This window comes from Schistocerca gregaria, chromosome 2 (assembly GCF_023897955.1).
Source record: "Schistocerca gregaria isolate iqSchGreg1 chromosome 2, iqSchGreg1.2, whole genome shotgun sequence".
Lineage (NCBI taxonomy): Eukaryota > Metazoa > Arthropoda > Insecta > Orthoptera > Acrididae > Schistocerca > Schistocerca gregaria.
The window spans coordinates 623,332,346-623,356,990 of NC_064921.1; the positions used below are offsets into that span (position 1 = coordinate 623,332,346).

Genomic DNA, 24,645 nt, shown 5'->3' on the forward strand with positions numbered 1-24,645 from the left:
GGTACTTTACCAATGCAGCTTCAACAGTTTGCAATTACGATACTGATTCTTGCTTGGTCCCCACATGTCCTGGCTTTGCCCCGCACCCTTTGAGGCTGCTGCCCTTTGTGTACTTGCCCGAGGCCATCTAACCTAAAAAACCGCCCAGTCCACGCCACACAACCCCTGCTACCTGTGTAGCCGCTTGCTGCGTGTAGTGGACCCCTGACCTATCCAGCGGAACCTGAAACCCCACCACCCTATGGCGCAAGTCGAGGAATCTGCAGCCCACACGGTCGCAGAACCGTGTCAGCCTCTGATTCAGACCCTCCACTCGGCTCTGTACCATAGGTCTGCAATCAGTACTGTCGACGATGCTGCAGATGGTGAGCTCTGCTTTCATCCTGCTAGTAAGACTGGCAGTCTTCACCAAATCAGATAGCCGCCGGAAGCCAGAGAGGATCTCCTCCGATTCATAGTGACACACATCATTGGTGCCGACATGAGCAACCACCTGCAGATGGGTGCACCCTGTACCCTTCATGGCATACGGAAGGACCCTTTCCACATCTGGAATGACTCTATTTGTAATAAGTTTACAGTTCTATTGATTTGGGTGCATAACAGCAATATGTGTGTCTGGCAAACAGATCCATTGGACACATTCATCTGGAGGTGAGTTTTGTTTAGGAAAGCTTATTATTTTTGTCAATATTAACTTAATCGATAAATATGTTTGAAATTTCTACCTCAAGCAGACAAATTTCTTGATTATTATTCTCTTCACCCATAAAAGTTTTGATGATGATCCACTGTCAGTGATATCCCTGTCTTTTAAACACCAAATTTGGTTGGTAATGTTGCTGTTTGTCTTCTGCAGTGTTGGCAGTATCTGTTGTTGCAAAGACAGACAGCAACATGAACAACAAAATGTGGTGTTAACTCTTTCAATACTGAATCCGAGCATAGCTCAGCCCATATCACAGTGCACCAGTGTAGTTCAGGCCTCAATTTTTTTGGTGCGTGAGCCACCTGTCACTCGAAACCTGGATTTATTTCATATGAGAACAATATACGGACATCTCGCTACGTGTTCCTTGACAGATGCTGCTTTCTGTTGTCAATTTCTGGAATTATTTCAAAAGAAGCATTAGCAATCACAGCAGTTTCTATTGCAATGGTTGAGCCAGTAAGTAACTGCACTGACACAATTTTGTGCATTTTCTCATTACGTTCTGCAGTTTTCTGTAATTCTGCAATGAATATGTCATGTTTGTTGAGTGAGCAAGAAATTTTGGAAGCTCATAAGGGTGAATTTGCCTAATAACTCGGTGCATACTTGTTTTTGGAGGGATAATTATGGTTTTTGCCATCATTATTTTGAAATTTATGATCTATCTAAGAACTAAAGTAAAAACAAAAAATAAATCGTGAGCTTAGGGTTTTTTTTTTTTTTTTTTAGTATGTGTTGCTCTTGAAGAAACCTCAGTTGTAGATATGCCAGGTACACTTTAAATAATGACATAAATGGCCAATCTTCTTGGCCCATTATTCCTCTAAGTGGCTGGTCTTCAAACTGCTAATTAAAGCAAAGCAAAGGGAAACCCACTGATGGTGTAGCAGCATCAAAATGTGTATAGGCAAGAGCAAATCAGAAACAGGATCTTCAGAACATATTTATCTTTGGACAAACTTTCTTAATGCCAACCTGTAGTTTAGATTTGTGCCACAATGAACACCCAACAGAAAGCCATGTGCTTAACCACCCTGAGCTGTTTGAATTAAATATGCCACCAGTATCTGGTGACCTAAAAAAAACATTTTTATCTGCCCAGAGAAATTGCTGAATGTTATTTTTTTTTTAATTAGTTGTTTGTGTGGAATAGTAGTATGTGACTTGTATGAGTTTAATCTGAACCCGACTGTAAATTTCTATGATCCAGATCACAACTTGAATTAGCGCTGACCCAATGTTCCACATTGACTGATCCAAAAGAATTTACTCACTTCATATTAGGTCTATGTGGATTGGGGGGCAGAGGAGTGTCACCTTCAGAGCCATAATGGTGTGCATGTGAATTGATTAATATAATTATCACTAATATCAGATGATAGTAGTACTGTATTGAAATTATTATGCAATATCACCATTTGAATCATAATACTGCGATATTTACTTGCGAATATGTGAAAAGTTTTGGCTTGTATAAATAAATATTTAATTTTGCTGTTATGCTGGAAAGGTCTTCAAATTTTAAAGAAATTGTCCCGGGGGGGGGGATACTTAGTGTGAGTAAGGCATCTAGAATATGCAATCCTTATATCTTAGATTGCACTAATTGTGTTGTGGAAAGAGGCATTTTAAGAAACCAATCTTCCTGCTCTCCAGACACGGGTAGAACAAGAAGACAGGAAGAGACTACAACATGGTACAATCAGAAGTACACTCTACCACTCACTTTTCAATGATTTGCAGATTGTAGAAATAGATGTAGATTTTGCAGTTTATTTTAAACTTGGCTACCATATGATGGTGTAAGAAATGTTGTACAGAACTTATATATTTTTCAGCATACCACAGCAAGTGCATAGACCCATGGTTAACACGGAACAGAAGAGTGTGCCCAGTTTGTAAAAGACGTGTATTTGCTCATGATGAGCATTTGTCTGAGACAGAAAGCGACACAGACACCGATGATACCACACCTCTTCTTCGCCAGCCCTCTCATGTCACTCAAGGTGGAACCTTCACACCAGCATCATCTGATGTTGGGGTATGTGTTGTAACCATCACATAATAATATAGTTAAACAAATGACAGTGAATGAAATAGTTTTACCATGTGATTTGACAAGGATATATGGCATAAAACATAATAAGCTGCTGAATATTAGAAACTTGCTCAAAATAAATTATAACATATGTTAAACCCAATAACTTCTTAGCTATTAAAGTAAGATTTTTTTCTTTGCCTGTCGGAATTGATATGGACGATGCCATTTAAACAGAGCATTTTTTTTTTTCCCCAGTAAATGCTGTTTATAAAACAGATGCACTCAAGTAATAAAGATTCTGTGTGTCTAGTAGGAAGCTGCATGCAACTCGCTGCTCTTATTCAAGAACTCAAAGTAAAGTACCGTAATAGTTGGGCAAGTAACTTCAGTTAATGAATGCACTCGCATGCACCAGATCTCGAGATCCCTTTTTACATCTCTTTTCTTGGATCAGAAATAAACAATCTTCAAATGGCAAAAATCAAATGTAACTTCATAAATCAAGAAAATTAAATTAATTTTATATGTAAGATTAAGAACAATAAAATTAAACTTGATAAACATGACTGAAGTGATGTAGATGGAATATGAGACATCTTTCCTAATGGGTTTATGTCATTTTGCACACGGAAAGAAGCTGATATATATGAATTCTGAAGAGAAAATGGTTCATAAATCATTCAAATATACTATCAAAAAGAAATCATATAAATAAAATTATATTCAAATTTAATTTTATATTTTAATATTATGCCTTCACCATCTTAATGAAGACGTGTACTAAAATTTTAGATATCACTATAATACAAGGTCCCACAATTGATTCACCACTCATAGTGCCAGTTTTACTTCTGGGAACAGTGTGGATCACGCAAAGTGTCATTTGTGAATTTTTTCTTATCGTGTCTATAGTTGCAAATCTTGGTCCTTTCAATCTGGTTTTCAACTTTGGAAATAAAAATAAGTCTACCGGGGCCAGGTCTGAAGAGTACTGAGGAAGGGCAGCACAGTGATAATTTTTTTTGTGCAGTAGTTCCACATCAACACGGATGAATGTGTGGGTACATTACCGTGATGCAAGAACCGTGAATTATCTTGTCTCATTCAAGACGTTTCCTTCTAACATTGTCTCACTGGCGTGTGTCGCAACATGTTCTGATAGTACTATTTATTAACAGTGTGCCCTGTGGCACGGATTCATGTTGAGCTAATCCCTCAAAGTCAGAGAAAACTATCAGCATGGCTTTGACATTTGACCTGACCGCGTGAGCTTGATTTGGTCTTGGAGAAGCTTTTCCAACCCATTGTAAAGATTGAACCCTGGTGTCAACATCATAACCATAGAGTCATGTGTCTCACCAGTAACGATTCTCTTAAGGAACATCTCATTCTCATTTGTGCAATCTTAAAGCTCTTCTTAGATTGTGAGGCAAAGGTCTTTCTGGTCTTGACTTAAGCCGTGGGATGAACTTGGCATCAGTACGATGCTGTATGAAATGTTACACTCTTCTGCGGTCTCTTGAACAATCAGTTTTCGATTGGCATGCACAATTTTTTTGACATTCCTGACATGAGTGTCATCGGTAGATATCGAAGAGTGTAATTGTATCTCTGTACAGGATGCCTGGAAGTGCTGTAACAAAATTCTTTTTATCCAAATTTCATCGTTTATTAGAAAGACTTCAGAAAGACAGAAAGAAAAAAATTGTAATTGCAGCAGACTTTAAATATAAATGTATTAAAGAATAATGATGACACTGTAAATTTTTGAAACTTAATTCAGAAAATTGCTTCTAATTTAAATTTCACTGAATGTACGAGAAGAAATAGCCGGTCTGAAACATGTATTGACAATATTCTGACAAATTATCAGTTTGATGATGGAAGTAAGTTCTGTTTGGATTTAGGCATATCAGATCGTTCAGCACTGCTCTCAGGGGGAAACAAAAATATGTGAAAACATGTTTTAAAAGGAACTTTAGGAAAGAAAATTTAAATATGTTTTCTAACAAACTGAGAACTATAAACTGGTCTCTAGATAATGGTGTGTCAAGTGAAAAAAAAATTCAAAACATTCCTAGATGTTTTCAATGAAACTTTTCCCCTTTGAGCCTGGTGACAAAGAGTGGCCAATAAAATAAATTGGATTATACCAGGAATAAAATTTTGTAGTGCCAGGAAAATACTGCTTCACAATGAGTTAAAAAAAAAATGCTGACTTTGTCGAGTATGTAAAGAGATAAGAAGACATTCAAAAAAGTTGTACGGGCAGTAAAAAGGAGGCTAACAACCTGTATATTAGTAAACATGAAAATAAATCAAAGGCAGTTTTAAGTGTTGTCAAATCTTAGTTGGGAGTAAAGAAAAAGTGCCAATGAAACTGTCCAAATTAAAAATGATATAATTGAAGATCCTTTTCAAATGTCAAACTGTTTCAATGATTTTTTTCCATAACTGTGGTAAAATCAGAAGTAGATATCACGGCCCACCAGGACAAGGTAGATGTTGACTTTGTAAATATGAAAAAAATGCAAGCCTTAAAACATTCAAAAGAATTATCCCAAAAGATGCTATAGTGTCTTTAAAAAACAAGAAATCAGCTGGGTAGGATGGAATTCCAACCACTGTGGTCAAGGCTGTTTATAACATCATTTCTCATCCATTGGCTATAATTACACTACTGGTCATTAAAATTGCTACACTAAGAATAAATGCAGATGATGAATGGGTATTCATTGGTATTATACTAGAACTGACATTTAATTACATTTTCACGCAATTTGGGTGCATAGATCCTGAGAAATCAGTACCCAGAACAACCACCTCTGGCTGTAATAACGGCCTTGATACGCCTGGGCATAGAGTCAAACAGAGCGTGGATGGCGTGTACAGGTACAGCTGCCCATGCAGCCTCAACATGATACCACAATTTATCAAGAGTAGTGACTGGCGTATTATGATGAGCCAGTTGCTCGGCCACCATTGACCAGACGTTTTCAATTGGTGCTGGAGAATGTGCTGGCTAGGGCAGCAGTCAAACATTTTCTGTATGCAGAAAGGCCCGTACAGGATCTGCAACATGCGGTCGTGCATTATCCTGCTGAAATGTAGGGTTTTGCAAGGATCGAATGAAGGGTAGAGCCACAGATCATAACACATCTGAAATGTAACATCCACTGTTTAAAGTGGCGTCAATGCGAACAAGAGGTGACTGAGACATGTAACTAATGGCATCCCGCACCATCACGCTGGGCGATATGCCAGTATGGCGATGATGAATACACACTTCCAATGTGCGCTCACCGTGATGTCACCAAACACGGATGTGACCATCATGATGCTGTAAACAGAACCTGGATTCATCTGAAAAAATGACGTTTTGCCATTCGTGCACCCAGGTTCATCATTGAGTACAACATCGCAGGCGCTCCTGTCTGTGATGCAGCATCAAGGGTAACCGCAGCCATAGTCTCCGAGCTTTAAATAAACGTCGTCGAACTGTTCGTGCAGGTGGTTGTTGTCTTGCAAACGTCCCCATCTGTTGACTCAGGGATCGAGATGTGGCTGCCTGATCCGTTACAGCCATGCGGATAAGGTGCCTGCCATCTCGACTGCTAGTGATACGAGGCTGTTGGGATCCAGCACGGTGTTCGGTATTACCCTCCTGAACCCTCCGATTCCATATTCTGCTAACATTCATTAGATCTCGACCAACGTGAGCAGCAATGTCGCGATACGATTAACTGCAACCGCGATAGGATACAATCTGACCTTTATCAAAGTCGGAAACGTGACAGTACGCATTTCTCCTCCTTACACGAGTCATCACAACATTGTTTCACCAGGCAACACTGGTCAACTGCTGTTTGTGTATGAGAAATCGGTTGGAAACTTTCCTCATGTCAGCACATTGTAGGTGTTACCATCGGTCCCAACCTTGTGTGAATGCTCTGAAAAGCTAATCATTTGCATATCGCAGCATCTTCTTCCTGTCAGATAAATTTCACGTCTGTAGCATGTCATCTTCGTGGTGTAGCAATTTTAATGGCCAATAGTGTATTAATCAGTCATTTGAGGAAGGATATTTACCGGATGTGTTAAAATATACTGAAATAAGACCATTGTTCAAGAAAGGCTCACCAGATGACATGGGAAATTACCATCCTATTTCCCTGCTGCCAGTTTTTGGTAAGGTGAATGATTGTTGCAAAACATATTGAAACATATTGAAAACATTCTTATAGAAAAAGATATTTAGTTAAAAATCAATTTGGATTTCTATGATTTACCTTTAAGCATTGAAGTTCACTATGATTTATTTGCAGATGACGCCTCAGTTTTAAATGAAAATGACGATTTAGAGCAAATTCATGATACTGTGGAAAATGTAATGGGAAACCTAGAATTATGGTTTCAGCAAAATTGATTAAAACTCAATGTCACAAAAACTCAGTGCATTTTGTTGCTGAAACATCATCAGAATCTCCCATAAAAATAGTGCACGGCAATCAGGAAATGACTGAAGCAAGTTATGTAAAATTTTTAGGTCTGAATCTTGATAAAGATTTAAATTGGAACTTCTTAGCAAACAAACTAAACAGCCTAGTTTGTGCGATGAACGTCTTATCTGGTTCCACACTCATGGAAACCAGGAAGATAGTCTACCACTGTTACTTTGAGACTATAATTTGATACAGAATAGTTTTCTGTGGAAACTCTATGAACAGCGCAAGATTACTTACACTTGAAAAGAAAATCATAAGAAACGTGTTTAGTCGAAAAAAGAACATCATGTCGCCCATTATTTAAAAAATTAAAAGTACTAACCATTCTTTCTCTGTACATCTATGATTTTTTTTATTTTCATTTATAAAAATCAAAACTCACTTGACAATTTTCATTTCAAGTACAATTCAGTACTCATCACAGACACAGTTTCAAACGTCCCTCTCATAATTTGAAACTTTATGCTCAAACCTCATTGTACATGGGATTAAAAATTTACAATAAATTAAATCACACAAATCTTTTAAATATGGGGTTTGACCCACTAAAAAGATTGTTATTTAATACACTAGTGGAAAACAAGTTATTCAATTGAAGAATTTATGCAGGGCAGTTTGGCAATTTGAAAAGATAGGAAACAATAAATATTGTGTATTATATAATAAATTTTTAATATATTTTATAAATTGTATTGCTAGCTGCGAAATGATGATAAGTATTGCATGTGTACTTTTTAAATTGTTCATCTCTAAAAATTCAGAAATGCCTGCTTAAATATGTTAATTATTATAACCTTATTTTTTTAAAGTAATTTGACGTGTGTCTAGTACAAAAATCTTTGATTTGTAACTTATGTTATGAGACGAATAAACTACATTCTACACATGATCTGAATGAGGGTCATCTTAACTTCTGTCTGAGCATTATAGTAGCAAAAGAAATCCCACACAAAATTACATTACTGTTGTCTCTGGAATAAACAGAGGATGTACAGAGACTATTGGTAACATTTTTGCTGTTTTGCTTAAACCCCCCCCCCCCCCCCGTCCCTCCTGACACACACACACACACACACACACACACACACACACACACACACACACACACTCTCACTCTCTCTCTCTCTCTCTCTCTCTCTCTCTCTCACTCACTCACTCACTCACTCACTTTGGGGGGGAGGGCGGGGGGGAGCAAGACAGGGCAATTAATGATGTAATGATGTCAACCATGACTGTATTTATATGATAATTTTATTAATTTCAGGGGAGCAGCATCACGGGTGGAAGTACAAATCGTGTTGAACAGAATGATTCGGCTGCAGATCTGTCACGTTCTGCACCAGCAGCTTCTTTACCCCGAGGAATTGCACGTCACATTGGTAGACGACGCAGACTCTTTCATTCAGTGCAGCCTGAAGTGGCACATCAGCGGCTCCAGCCGCAGCAAGATTCAGAATCTGTAACCTCAGAGTCCTCTTCTGCTTCAACAGAAACCTCTTCTGATTACTGGGACAGTTTGTATGCGTCAGCCGAAGCTCCAGATGAGGCACAGCAGCAAGGTAATGTGATGTTTTGTGAGAGAGGTAAGTAAACATTGGATTCTAATCTGATGCTCTATTTGTTCTTGTCAAAACTGTTTTTATAGCCCCTTTCAAGAAAAAGAGGACAGAATAATAATTTGAAAATGAATGGGGTAAAATTTTATAAATTTCTGCATATACTAGAATAATTAACCCCAGGTTAAAGACAATAGCACATGTGATCTTAAGATGAGGATGTGGGTGTCTTTGGAAAAATTTGAAAAATGAAGATAACATTTTTGCTTCAACAAATATCACAGCATAACATCAAGAATACAATTTAGAAACACACATCTTATACTGAAGCTTTAAAAAGGCTTCCGACAAATTTAACAGGCATAATCTGTGGGATATAATGAATGCTGTGGGATATCCCCACCATCTCATTACAGTTCTAACAAGACTTTCAGAATGTTAAAACCATTTTAAACGTACTCCGTAGGCCATCAAGTGCTTTCACAGATGAAATTTATTGCATTATGTATTACATTACCTTACTAATCAGTTTCAGTCCATGGCTATTTTAAGATACCTGCTGTAACAATATTAACAAAGTAATGTATTGGACCAGAGGTGCAATGACCACTCAGAGAGGTTAAAGAACCGTTCTAGTGCTCAGGATGGCAATGGCTTCCTCACCTAGGCATTATCAGTTTGTAGGTTGTTTGGGAGACGGGAGTGACATTGTGGCCAATTGCGGAGAAACAAACGGTGAACATAAACAGTTCTTTATTAATTAATTCAGCTTTGACAGTCATATGAGTACGCCATCATATCTGACACAGTTTAGGGTCAGCATGTAATATTCCAAATAATAAATAAGCGACTAGGATTTACAAACATGAATGATAGAAAACTTAATGCCACATTGTTGTTGTTATTGTAGTTGGTTTCAATGTAGAAAACAGCGAGTATCTCCTTGTGATATTGTGGTAGTTTTACCATATTGTATTAACCAATTGAATGGTATTTATTGGGAATACTTTCATAATGACCAGTTGTTTTATGCCTCCAAGAAACGAAATTATGCCATCAAGACCACTTTGATCTCTTACACTTCACTCCAGTACGTTTCGACCTTCCTTCTGAAGAAGGAACTGCAGCTCATAACAGAGTCATTCCACTCATTTGTGATGACATCCATAGCCATACCATTTCCTTGAACACCCAGCTACAAGCTGTTGCTGCCAGCTTTCTCTCCCCAGTTTTACCTTTTCTCTCTCTGTAACATCTACATATCTTACCATCTGATCTAACGGGCAGACATACTGCAGCGTACTGTACAGCTCCCTCAACCTCTTTGCTACTCGGTGACTTCAACACTCATCGTAACTCATCTGTATGCCCCATCTGTGTGCAAAATCAATTGGCAGCTTTCTAAAGCCAAATGGAGGCTCCATTCTGCATTGGCAACCTTTGACGAACAACATTACTGCAGCAGTGATGATCAGATAGAATACCTTACAAATGTTATTCCTACTGGCATAGAATGTCCCATCCCTCGAACTTCTTAGTACTGTGATATGGCCCAGTCCACTGGTGGAATGCCTCAATGCAGGCTCGCACTTGGAGACTTGCACTCTGTCTTTGAATGCCATCCCACGAAGGAGAACTGTATTTGTGTTATAAACAGTTGCCCTCAGTGTTGTTGCTTTATCAGAGATAGCAAAAATCTAGCTGGATCTCTTTTACTAATTCTTTTAACAGCTTTAGTCCCTCTTCTGTTGTTGGAGGTACTCTACTATGTCTTTCTGGAAACAAAGTATTTCTTCTGATTCCTGGCTTGACTACAACAAATGGTGTCATCATGCACCCTATCAATATTTTCAGCACCTTGGGTCGATACTTTGCAGAGATAGTGAGCCCCACCACCCATTACCATCTTGCCTTCCTCCTTCATAAACGAGAGGAGGCAGCTCAGGAGAAATCTCCAAGAATTGCAAATTCTACAAAACTATTTTTACAGTGAGAGAGCTCAAACATGCTCTCACCCCGTTATCATCCTTCTTTCCAGGCTGAACGATATACACAGTGAAATATTGCAGCACTTGACAGGAAGCACTTTCTCCTTCATACATATAATTGTATTTGGACGGTGGCATGTTTCCCAGACGTTGGCTTGAGGCCACTGTAATCCCTGTACCCAAGCCTGTTAAGGTCAGACATCTTCCATCCAGCTAGTACCCAATTTCCCTCAACAGCTGTGTCTGCAAGGTGATCAAACACATGATAAATGATCAACTGATATGGTGGCTCGAGTCTCAGAATTTGCTATCAAATGCACAATGTGGATTTCGTAAGCACCACTCTCCAGTTGATCATCTCATCACCCTGTCAACCCATATTATGAACAATTTTCTGCAGAAATACCAAGCCGTAGCTGTGGTTTTTAATTCACCTTTCTATATTCAGAAAAGTTTACAGCAAATTGCTGGCAATTTAAAATGTGTCAAACAATTGCACAGTGGAATGTTGTTGGTATATATCCCTTTTCCTGTAACCCACCTGGCCTCAACCTTCATTAGTCATTGTCCTCACCCATCCAGCCTCTTCCCTGTTTCCATTCCAACACTACACATCTCTCATTCCACAATCGCACCCAGTCTTTTTACTTCTCACCTTTTTCAGGCAATTTATGCACATTGCATCATACTGATTTGTATGAGGGTGTGTTGTCAGCCACTACAAATATTGTTGATATTCTACAGATCTTCAAGCATTTCACTACAGTTTTCTGGCTTTGCAACTTTCTTTCGTACAACAGCGTCATCTGCAAACATATATTAAAAACAAAGATTCCAAGACTTACCAAGCGGGAAAGCGCCGGCAGACAGGCACATGAACAAAACACACAAACACACACACAGAATTACTAGCTTTCGCAACCGATGGTTGCTTCTTCAGGAAGGAGAGGGAAAGACGAAAGGATGTGGGTTTTAAGGGAGAGGGTAAGGAGTCATTCCAATCCCGGGAGCGGAAAGACTTCCCTTAGGGGGAAAAAAGGAAAGGTGTACACTCGCGCGCACACACACACACGTATCCATCCGCACACACACAGACACAAGCAGATATATATCACACTGTTAAGACCAATATGTTGAGTGCTGTCTGTTAGGGAAAATTGAAACCAGTCACAAAGCTGGTTCAGTGTTCCATAAACTGATATTTCATTCCCTGAATTATTATGTGGAACTAGACTGAATGCCTTTTGGAAGGTGAGGAACACAGCATCAAACAATTATCTAACATTCTGATGACTTAAAGTGTGAGTGTGGGTCTGGGTTATACTAATTTATTTCCCCAAACCAGATTCCACTTCTTTATGAGATGACTTGGGGTTTGCAGCCCATCTTCTTTACTGGATAGCCGGCTGCTGGAAACACTCTTGACTTCTTCTCCATCGAATAACTCTAGGTACAGGAACTTGCAAGCCTCTTTCTACTAGTGAAATAAGTAGCCATACAAACTTTACGTTTTGTCAATCAACGATGTATTTGACTTTCAAGCACAATAAAAATTCTCACTTTCAACATAATATGAAACTTCCTTGCAGATTAAAACTGTGTGCTGGACCAAGACTCAAACTCGAGACCTTAAAACTTCTTGGTAGTTAAAATTATTATGTGTTACTTTCAGGCCTTCCCTCATATAGTCTAGTGTCAAAAGTTTATTAGCATTGGAGTCCTATAGGAAGATGTTCAGAGGGAGTAAGGACAAGAGGCAGGTACTCTGTTACTTGGAAGGTGGTGTAAATGTGGTAGAAGGCCATTGATGCTTATTCTCTGTCCAAATTACACACTCCATCAGTTCTGCTTCCATGACTCTCAGTTAAACATGCTATTCTTGACAGGCCAGCTTCCTGATTTGCAAGAAATTGTGAGTAATGCAGCTTCACTATAGGGGTACACATCCATTCATTATGATACATACAAACAGTACTGGGCATTTTTCCCCCTTCTAAGAGTTTGACGCTGCAACCATGGCTTCTGGTGTTCTTCAGAAAAGTAACTGAAACTGAGTGTAATTATTTCAGCATGTAGCATAGAGGCATCACAGTTTTTCATTGTTGTGTATACTCAGTTTTCAGTTAATAATTATTGAGTGATTATTTTCCCCACTTTTTCAGAGTTTAAGAGAAATCTTTGGGCTTAGCTTATGCAAGTGGAAGTTCTTTGATAAAAGACCTTGGCAAATTGTATGTGGTGAATAGGCTCCACATCAGCCATTGTTTTGTTGGATAGTCAACAGGACTAATAGAAACAGTGTAAGGATGTATATAGCAAGCCCTGTAAGGATTATTTATCTTAATATATCTGTTTATAAGATTTTTGTAATATCAGAAAAAGAGCATGGAGGTTGCAATTGCCAGTGTAGGATGTGTATATGTTATGTGAAATACATTTACTGTTTAGCTGTCTGCTGAGATTTCTAGTGGCAAAATAATGTGATCTTAAGGAGATTAAATAGAACGTTGAAGATCATAACCCTTAACAAAACATTCCATGTGCATCTTTCCCAAGCAAAGTTGAGAACAAGGAATTTATTTTGGCAGTAATGTCCATTGTGAAAGTAAAGTGGCTGGTCACATGTACTCCATGATTGCAATCATTAAAAAAATTACATGAATTAGTTGACAAGCCTCACCTTAATTCAAAATAACTACTTAATGCAATAACTTAACAGATATATATCTGACAGAATACTTTATTAACTTTTGTGGGACATAAAGCAGAAGAATGGCAAGAGTGTGTGTGTTAATGCTGTTGTGCAGGAACCACATAAAACCTAAGAATGAGTAGTCAGTTATTGAACTAAAAAAGATTGAAATCTGCAGTTGCAGTCTGTTTGAAATAGTACCTCCTGTATGTCAGCTAAGTACAGTATCCATATATGATTATTCTGTTCCTGTATGATGGTTTAAATTCCATCTAATCTTTGACTCTGGTTGATTTCTTTTGTTAAAGGTAATCTTTCTTAGACGTACCCATTGTAAATTTTTCTTTCTTCCCAGTGACTACATCTTTTCCTCACTACTAATGTGGTATCTTACCCAGGTTTAATACTTAGATCTTGCAGTTCTTGTTCCTCAACCTCCTTCAAATGCTAGTTAAATCAATGAGCATTACAAATAATGAACTTGTCCTCACCTTTCTCGAACAAATAGGACATTTGTGGGACATGGTGAAGTGATCTGGTCTTTTGAAAAAGTCATTGTTTTCAAATCCTAGGTACTGCCGAACAATACGTCTGAATTCCGTTCACAGTTTTGATCCAGTTCTGTATCTAACGAATAGTGGCCTTACGTGGGTTCCAAAATCATGGTTAGTTGCGTTGGCTGGATGCAAGAGTATTTCAGTCCATTTCTCATTTACATTATGAATTTTCTATAAATATTCTGTGCCTGTGGTATTATATTGTTTGACTCTAGACAATAGGTACTTCCTCATCTGTTTACTTTAAATTCCAGTTTGTTATTTTCAATAAGACCATGCCATATAACAATTATGGAAGGTGTGCTAAATATAATCATCCTCAGTAGTTGTAATTGTAGGCTACTCTTGTTTCAATTTTTCAATGCGCAAAACACACTTCTGTTTCCTTGTGCCTCTAAATATTGCCCTCCTGCTGTAGCATTGTTCACTATTTATTCTGAAATTAATGTTAATAAAACTTGGAGAGACTTGAGATATTATTATTGCTATTCTTTAGACATTATCCCATTTTTCTGCTCCATTACATTATAGTGTGGCATTTAAAGCCCGTTGCTATTTTGTAACTTATTACACTATTATTACAGTGTACCATCTCCAACATAAGAAAGTATTTTGTTAAATACTTGCAGAATTTCTGACACACACACACACACACACACACACACACACACACACACACACACACACACAATTGTATCATCTTTTTCTATATAGGAGCATAACTAGTTTGTGGGTGGTTCCACACTGTACAGCTAAAAAGATAACTTCCGCAGTGTATACACTGAAGCGCCAAAGAAACTGGTATAGGCATGCATATTCAAATACAGAGATATGTAAATAGGCAGAATACAGTGCTGTGGTTGGCAAAGCCTATATAAGACAACAAGTGTCTGGCACAGTTGTTAGATTGGTTACTGCTGCTACAGTGGCAGGTTATCGAGATTTAAATGAGTTTGAAAGTGGTGTTACAGTCTGTGCAGGAGTGATGGCAACAAGCATCTCTGAGGTAGTGATGAAGTGGGGAGTAGTTTCCCATACGACAATTTCACAAGTTTGCTGTGGATATCGGGAATCCTGTAAAACATCAAATCTCTGACATCACTGAGGCCAGAAAAAGATCATGCAAAAACAGAACCAACAATGACTGAAGAGATTGTTCATCATGACATAAGTGCAACCCTTCTGCAAATTGCTGCAGGTTTCAGTGCTGGCCATCAACAAGTGTCAGCATGTGAACCATTCAACAAAACATCATCAAAATGGGCTTCCACAGCCGAAGGCCCATTCATGTACCCTTGATGATTAGACAACACACATCATTATGCCTCTCCTGGGCCCGCCAACACTGACATTGGAATGTTGAAAACTGGAAATACGTTGCCCAATTGGACGAGTTTCGCATCAAATTGTATCGAGCGGATGGACGTTTATGGGTATGGAGACAGCCTCATGAATCCATGGATCCTGCATGTCAGCAGAGGACTGTTCAAGCTGGTGGAGGCTCTGTAATGTTGAGGGGTGGGTGCAGTTGGAGTGATATGGGGCCCCTCATACATCTAGATACGATTCTGATAGGTGACATGTATGTAAGCATCCTGTCTGGTCATCTGCATCCATTCATGCTGATTGTCCATTCCGTCAGACTAGGGCAATTCCAGCAGGAAAATGCGACACTCCAAACATCCAGAATTGCTACAGAGTGGCTATAGGGACACTCTTGTGAGTTTAAGCACTTTCGCTGGCCACCAAACTCCCCAGATATGACCATTATGAAGTATATCTGGGATGCTTTGCAACGTGCTGTTCAGAAGAGCTCTCCATCCCTTTGTACTCTTACAGATTTATGGACAGCCCTGCAGGATTCATGGTGTCAGTTCCCTCTAGCACTACTTCAGATATTAGTTGAGTCCAGGCATGTCGTGTTGTGGCGATTCTGCGTGCTCGTGGGGTCCTACACGATATTAGGCAGGCAGGTGTACCAGTTTCTTTGGTTCTTCAGTATAATATGGCATACATGAAAAATCGGAGAAAACTGAAATTCTTTGGCAGAAAGTGTATTGTTGTAACAAGTATTGTAATAAGTCATGACAGTGTAACATGTCTTCTGCAGTCTGAAATACAACAGGCAAGGAAAATTAGGACAATGTTCAAACAAAAACGTGCTTCTTGACTCAGATCAACATGAATTTTAGAATAAATAATGTACACACTGATAAAGCCAAGCATTTGGCAAAAAATATTTCAGTAAAAAGGTAAAAAACTTTGTTTTTGGTAACATATGAGACCCACTCAAAAATTATGTGACAAGTATTTGCTAATCAAACATTTGTCAAACTGTAATTTGTTTCTTAATTCATAATTTGGTTTCTAAGTGACTGCTTACTCAGTTTAATGTATTGAGTTTATGAAACAATTGTTGTGGTTGGCAGGAGAGCCAACTGTGTTAGTAAAGAAGGCCGAAATGCACGCGTTATAGCTCACGCAGGCTGGCGTGAGGTCTGGAACATGACAAGGTAATTAGAATTGAGAAAAATGGACGTAGCTGGCGGAATACTTAACTTTAATCCACTAATGGAGAACGTCGCTCTTTATGGTACATGATTCACAATATGAATGGTACGGATACTGGCGCCTTGCTAGGTCGTAGCAAATACGTAGCTGAAGGCTATGCTAACTACCGTCTCGGCAAATGAGAGCGTAGAAGTCAGTGAACCATCGCTAGCAAAGTCGGCTGTACAACTGGAGCGAGTGCTAGGAAATCTCTCTAGACCTGCCGTGTGGCGGCGCTCTGTCTGCAATCACTGATAGTGGCGACACGCGGGTCCGGCGTATACTACCGGACCGCGGACGATTTAAAGGCTACCACCTAGCAAGTGTGGTGTGTGGCGGTAACACCACATTCCTCCCCCACAAATCGACATACGGTTGTGGCATAAGGCTTCCGCCCGCCATGGGGAGGACCCCATGGTGACGTATGCGACGAGGTGGGGAGCCTAACAACAGGTGAGGCTGTGCCACCCGCACCCTTTGCCATTCGGAGCGCGGGGAGCTAGGAAACACCTGAAAACCTGCTCCAGGGTGCACACCAACATGCGGTGTATGCACCCTTAGAGAGACAGGAGGGGCCGAAGGGTTGACCTCCACTGGCCGGGGCACTCGATGGGTGAAGACCACATATGGTCCGGAACGGGCAAGAGTTCTATGTCGGAGGACAGCTGGTCACGGGGAGCAATCGGCGGCGCGTGACCCAGGGAGGGGCCTGGAAGTTGCAGCGACGCGTCCACTGCAGGCGTCGCCAGCGGGAGAACAGGCGGCGGCGTCGCATCGCCATAGGGCAAAATGGAAGGCAGCGTCGGTAACACCTTAGGCTGAGGCAAGCCAGTAGATGGGTCCTCAGGGCGCTGACCGGATGGCACCGTCGCTGAAAGCAGACAGCGAGCGGCAGATCCCGTGCGACGACAGAGGCGCAGCTGATTGAGATGCCGACGCTTCTCACCAGAGGCCCCCAAAACCAGATACATAGCGCGTCCGAGGCAGCGAAGAATGTGCCCTTCGAACCAATGCTGTGAACCTCGGTAGTGACGATAGTAGACAACGTCGCCTGGAGCAAAAGCAGGTGTCTGCCGCTGCACAGGAACCTGATACGGCTGATGTAGCAAAGACATCAAGGTTCGATGAGGACGACTGTGGAGCAACTCAGCCGGTGAGCGACCATCTCGGGGTGAGAGCGATAAGAGGACAAAAAGAGCAATAACGCGTCCTCCCAAGAATGCAACTCTTTCAACTTCAACAATCGTTCAGCAGCACCGTTTGACTGTGGCGAAAAAGGTGCGGACGTCAGATGTTGAATACCATTGGCCTTGCAGAATGACTGATTGTGGGCCATTGTCGGAAACAATAGTCTGTGGAAGACCTTCAATGCAAAAGATAGCAGATAACGCTTGGATGGTGGCAGATGACGTCGTGGAAGACATCCAGACAACAAAAGGAAAATTACTGAATGAATCTACCACAACCAACCATCGAGCATTCCAGAATGGACCAGCAAAATCGATGTGTAAGTGTTGCCAAGGGGAAGTGGCTTTTGGCCATGGAAAGAATTTCCGCGGTGGCGTTGATTGTTGTTCGGCACACACCATGCAAAAAGAGCACATATTCGTAATCGCAGCATCGATTCCGAACCAAGTACAGTGCTGACGAGCAAGTTGTTTCGTTCTCACTATACCCCAATGTCCTTGGTGGAGAAGCTGTAAGGCAGAGGACTGTAAGGAACGTGGTACCACGACCCTGGACTGATCATTATCAGAACGCAACAGCAAAACACTACGTTGTACAAAAAGTCTCTCCTTGTGAGCAAAAAATCGGCGAACCAACCGGTCCCCGATCCGTGACTTTGACAAGGGCCATTGCGTAGCAACAAAACGCAGAAGGGGAGCAAGGACAGGGTCGGCAGCAGTGGCTGTAGCTACACGATGAAAATCAATCGGAAACTATTCGACCACATCATCGGTTTCCGTATCAATGAACATGCAAGCAAGTTCGGAGGAATCGAATGTCCAATCCTCAGCAACAGGCAAGCGGGACAACGCATTGGCGTTTCTGTGCTTAGTAGTGGACCGATGCAAGATATTGTAGTGGTACTGCAAAAGGAAAATAGACCAGCGAATGAATTTCTGCGCTGTACGTGGAGGTACAGGCTTGGTCGGATGAAAAAGCGATGTCAAAGATTTGTGGTCTGTGATTATGGTAAAGTGACGACCATACAAGAAATCATGAAACTTTGTAACACCAAATACGAGAGTCAATGCTTCTTTCTCGATCTGTGAATAATGTCTTTGAGCAGACGAGAGCAATTTGGACGCAAAGGCAATAGGGCGATCGTGCGATCCATCTTTGTGCGCAAGCACAGCACAGATCCCGAAATCCGTAGCATCCACCATCAACAAAAGGGACTTCTGGGGATCGAATGGCGTAAGGCAAGTATTGGAAAGCAACGCCGATTTCAGCTGGCGAAAGGCGCGTTCATATTCCGTCGTCCAGACGAACAGAACACCCTTAGGGCGTAAGCGATGAAGTGGAGCTGAAATGGAAGAGGCATGCGGCACATAGCGATGGTAATAATTTAGTTTTCCCAGCACACTCTGTAGCTGCTTCAAATTCTGTGACGACGGCAAATCTTGTATGGCATGGAGGTGCGTTGGGACTGGGATGTATGCCTTGGGCATTGATTACATGTCCCAGGTATGGCAAGTCCCGAGCAAAAAACACACATTTGTCCTTTCACAAGCGAAGACCATTTTGTCGCAAGACCTGCAATAAAGTTCTGAGATTGGCCAAATGTTCTTCTTCCATCTTTCCGGAGATCACAATATCGTCCAGATAATTTGCTGCAGTGGGCACCGACACACAAACAGCTTGTAGATATTGCTGAAACAATGCAGGGGCGGATGCACACCCGAATGGCAGTCGTTTTAATTGATACAACTCAAGATGCGTGTTAACCACCAAAACACGCTGGGATTCTTCGTCCACCGGTATTTGCAAGTATGCATCTGCCAGGTCCAACTTCGAAAAATATTTACCTGGGCACATTTTGTCAAAAAGATCTTCCGGGCAGGGTAAAGGAAAAGTTGCAATCACTAGTTGCGGATTCACTGTTGCCTTGAAGTCCACACAAAGTCTCAAATTTCCAGAAGGTTTTGGCAAAATTACTAAGGGTGATGCCCAGAGAGAAGCCTGCACACGTTCAATTACACCTTGTGATTCCAAATCGTGTAATGCTTTTGCGACCTCATCACGCAATGCGTGGGGAACATTGCGCGCTCTGAAAAATTTCAGTTGCACGTTTACTTTCAGTTCCAAATGTGCTTTATAGTCCTTAGCGCAACCGAGGCCAGGTGCAAAAATGTCTGCAAATTCTTCACATAGACGAGAAACACTGTCTGAAGGCACTGTCTGATTCACTGATAGGACCTTATTTACTATAGACAAGTTAAACAACTGAAATAAATTGAAACCAACCAAGTTCACTGCAGAAGAAGAACGAAGGACGTAAAATGACACAAGTTTTGTTTGTCCTTTGTATGTTACCAGAAGGCTGCACTGTCCTAACACAGGGATATCTTGATCGGAGTAGCTAGATAACTTAACATTTGCGGCACGGAACGGAGGTGTGCCCAGCAGTTTGTAAGTGTCTTGATTGATCAGTGAAACTGCAGCTCCGGTATCGAGCTGGAATGGTTAATGTCCAAGTCCACAAAAAGTTTATTGTCCTGCTGACGACAAGAGCGACTGTCTCGTGCAACGAGAACTGACACTGGTACATAATCACTTGCGACTTGACGGGAGTTCCGGCGATGTCGACGCACACTATTTTTGGGACGAACACAGTCACTGTTAGAGAGAGTGGCACTGGGCGGAGTGGAATGAACTACATGAATTTCCATGGGCGAAGTTTCGCGAGCCTGAGTATCCTTGGCTCGATTCCGATTCCGGCGTGAAGCAAAGGGCCTGGAACGGTTTTGAGCTTCCCTATCTGAGCTTTTTCTGGCAAACACTCTGAACATGTCCTTTTTTATTACAATAAAAGCAAATAGCTTGGCGTGACGGGCAATTCTCACGCGAATGTTTAGTAGCACACCGCGGGCATGATTTGATCACTGCATTTGATTGCCGGTGCGGAACACGTGGCTGAGAGCCTGGCGACAGGGGCACGGCCGGGCGCGAGGACTGTTTACTGTTCCGTGCAGCCGGTTAACCTGACACACTGCTGGCGAAGTTTCAAATGATTCCTGAGCAAAGTCAAGTGTGTCGTGCCGATCCAATATGTCCATCGCTCGTTGAAGGGAGGGATTGACTAGTTTCAAAATCTGTTCCCTTATACGAACATCAGAGACGTTCTGTGCAATTGCATCACATACCATAGTATCTGAATAAGGGAGTCCACAACGACACTCAAAAGCACAATCCCTAGTAAGGCCTTGCAAAGTTGCAATCCACTCCCGATTAGTCTGACCTGCGGTACGTTTTGTACGAAAGAAAGTATTCCTTTTTGCAGCTACATTGACTGATTCTTTGAAATATGCATCTAATGCAGACAAAATTTCTTCTTGGGACAGAGTTGCTACGTCGCGTCGGGGAAATAATTTGACCATCACACGGTATGTTTCTACCCCGACGGAGGAAAGGAGAAAAGGCTGCCGCTCGTTACCTTGAATTCTGTAGGCGGCGAGATGGAATCCAAATTGGCGTGACCACTCTGTCCAGCTTTCCAGTGCAGCATCAAAAGGTCGAAAAGTGGGTGCAACAGCGTGTTGTGGCTGCGTTAGTGGTGAATCGGCTGCTGCCGCATTGTTTTGCATCGCACGTTGACCCTGGACGAGCTGTCCAAGGGCATCCAGTAAGGCCTGCGTCTGCTGATTCTGTAAGCGATAAAATTCGGACAGTACATCTGGAGATTGTGGCGAAGCCATTACACAAGTAAATCAGGGCAATGTAGATAAGAACACTTTTACTCTCGTCGCCAATGTTGTGGTTGGCAGGAGAGCCAACCGTGTTAGTAAAGGAGGCCGAAATGCACACGTTTTAGCTCACGCAGGCTGGCGTGAGGTCTGGAACATGACAAGGGAATTAGAATTGAGAAAAACGGACGTAGCTGGTGGAATACTTAACTTTAATCCACTAATGGAGAACGTCGCTCTTTATGGTACATGATTCACAATATGAATGGTACGGATACTGGCGCCTTGCTAGGTCATAGCAAATACGTAGCTGGAGGCTATGCTAACTATCGTTTCGGCAAATGAGAGCGTAGAAGTCAGTGAACCATCGCTAGCAAAGTCGGCTGTACAACTGGGGCGAGTGCTAGGAAATCTCTCTAGACCTGCCGTGTGGCGGCGCTCGGTCTGCAATCACTGATAGTGGCGACACGCGGGTCCGGCGTATACTACCAGACCGCGGCCGATTTAAAGGCTACCACCTAGCAAGTGTGGTGTCTGGCGGTGACACCACAACAATGATTAAAAATAATTAGTGCAGAGTCTCACTGTGCTTAAGTAACCTAACTCTCTTCCTATTTACTAATCATTGTATTTTGAAGTACAGTACCCACATTCTAATTCTGTCCATTGTCTTTGCAATTATCTTTTCGTTACTTTTACCTTCCATATACTTACTTGTGTGTTGCAGGACCAACTGCAGTGCCAGCAGTTTCAGGAGAACATTCCATAAACGGTGATGGCCAAGTACACAGCCCTGCAAGTGGTAACAGCAGGACACACGATGTTGTTGTGTGAGAATTGTTGTTCAGTAAGGGTTGATGCGTATGTAACAAGGGCACTTCCCAAGTGCATTGTAGCAGGTGCTTAGCAGAGCTGCATGCTCCTAGAAATATTCTTGTATTGTTCTCTCAGATTCTGTATTATCAACATATTTCTTCCCTGTACCACTTCTCCTACCCCCGTGATGTTACAAAGATGCCAAGCTTTTGTAGGTTCTGCATGAAATTAAAAGTTCACACACAAACTACTTCCACTTTTGTGGTCTTTGCAGGGTCTGCTGTTCCTTGTGAGCATGAATATTTTCTATCAAGGAGCTGTTGCATTTCATAGATCACATGAATGATAAATTATTACATTGATAAACTGCTGAAGATTTGTTTAAAACGTGGCTCATGTTGGGGAGAAAAACTTAGTGTTTCACACTATGGTTAAAAAAATCACTTTACAGCCACAATCACTGTTGTGGGCTACAAACAAAGTATTTTATATAACATCCATAACTAATTTATAGCTTTTGTAGTAGTGTCTCAACCTTGACAAGCAAGGTGTTATTTGTTTGGAGTATTTCTTGGGAATAATGCATTTTCATCTAGGGGTAAAGTGAAAAATGTACATATTAATGTGTTAATTTACTTATTTCTTTGGTCATATAAAACTTATGTGATGATGTTTGGTAGTGATCTGACAATGCCTCATGGAAGCAAGATAATTTTTAAATGTGAAAATGTATTTAACTTAATATATGGCCTATAATTAGTGTAAAAAAGCTAAATATTCTAAATATATTATCAGTAAGTGGGAAGGCAAAAATGAATGTGTGCTTGAAGCTGCTTTTTTTGTTCTCACTATTAAAAGAATTTTTTTTTATTATTTAGATGCACACTCATAACATTTTCCTTCATATTACCATTTATGCAGCCATCAGTTTCTGTGGTCCATTAGTAGAAGTATTATCATCAAGCTTTTTTCAAAGCAGTGTTATTGTTAATTGATGGACGTAGCATAGTGACAACATTTGCGCTTGTAATTAAGTAACTGCATAGTACTGGTTCACTTTCAACACCAGATTTTATTTCGTATTATGAGTCCATCACTCCTCTCACAATGGAGTCCATGCTACTAATATACTTTTGTTACTAAGTAACTAAATTATGAATGATTTAGCAGTGATAGCTATGATCACACTTTTAAGGGTTTTCCCCTCCCTTAATGCCCTCTTATTAGAGGGGGACTTAAATTTTAAAATCTGTATTTTAATTAGCTGTGAACAATTTGTAGATGATGCAATTTAGGTTCAGTTCTTCCATCTTCAACATGTGTTGCATTTTCAGCTACAAATATCAGTTAACTGAGATAGTGGATCATTTCTGAGTTATGAAAAAAATTGATTGAATATTCATCACTTTATTGAAACTGTATATCGTGTGTAAAGAGCCCGTGAACCACTGGTGTTTATTTTACACGTGGTGCTACTACATTTGTCTGTCTTTGTATAACCCATGTTACATATATATATGTGTGTGTGTGTGTGTGTGTGTGTGTGTGTGTGTGTGTGTGTGTGTGTGTGTGTGTGTGTGTGTGTGTGTGTGGAGAGAGTGGGAGTGAGTGTCAGTGAGTCATCATTCGTACCTTTTTATAATTGTAAACCGTAAATTGTGGGAACTGCTTTTAATGGTGTCTGTAGTTTCCTTGCAAACTGAGCTGTGTAATAACCTAATTGCAGCTATGGTCAGTATACAAAATATATGCAGGATTATGTACCTTTAAGGAATTCATTTTTAAAATGAGCAGTAAAACTTCAGTACACTAAATCTGAATGAGACTGTGATATTATTGTTGCCATAACATGTAAAAAATATGTAAAGTGTTGTTATTTATTGTAAAAAGATTTTATAGTTCTGCAAAATAAAATATTTTTGTTTCACCAACATTTTTGCACTCTGCATTGCATTTTTTCTGATTTAATTCATCAGGCTTGATGGGACAGTATGAGCTTAAAGTATGTTACTGTGGATTGAGTCACTATATAGTTCACAGTTTCACTTTTTACAAATTTACCTCTTGGAGACTCACTACACCTTATTGGCAATAGATTTGGAGCTGACTTTACAGCACTGTTAGAGCACACACTCTCCTCTATATTTTTTATTTAACAAAGAGTTTCATGAGCAATCAGATGGTGTCACCATGGGGAGTCCTTTGTCTCTCCTGGTGGTCAATCTTTTTATGGAAGATTTTGAGGAGCGAGCATTCACCTCAGCCACTTTTAAACCAACAGTATTTTGGCAATATGTTGTTGATACTTTTGTAATTTG

General features: G+C 40.6%; 1 protein-coding gene across 10 annotated transcripts in view; it reads left to right on the forward strand.

Moving 5' to 3' along the window:
- LOC126334619 (E3 ubiquitin-protein ligase RNF13-like) overlaps window positions 1-24,260 on the forward strand; it is a 140,041-nt gene extending 115,781 nt beyond the window's left edge. For 5 of the 10 annotated variants that reach the window (XM_049997045.1, XM_049997044.1, XM_049997047.1 and 2 more), the window contains exons 6-8: window positions 2,551-2,753; window positions 8,523-8,817; window positions 22,239-24,260. In XM_049997045.1, the coding sequence (XP_049853002.1) occupies window positions 2,551-2,753; window positions 8,523-8,817; window positions 22,239-22,345 (605 nt within the window). In that variant the 3' untranslated portion in view covers window positions 22,346-24,260. Of the gene's footprint in view, window positions 1-2,550; window positions 2,754-8,522; window positions 8,842-22,238 lie in introns of all 10 variants that reach the window. The other 5 variants (XM_049997041.1, XM_049997040.1, XM_049997039.1 and 2 more) reach the window with 1 other exon arrangement.
- The last annotated feature ends 385 nt before the right edge of the window (window positions 24,261-24,645 follow it).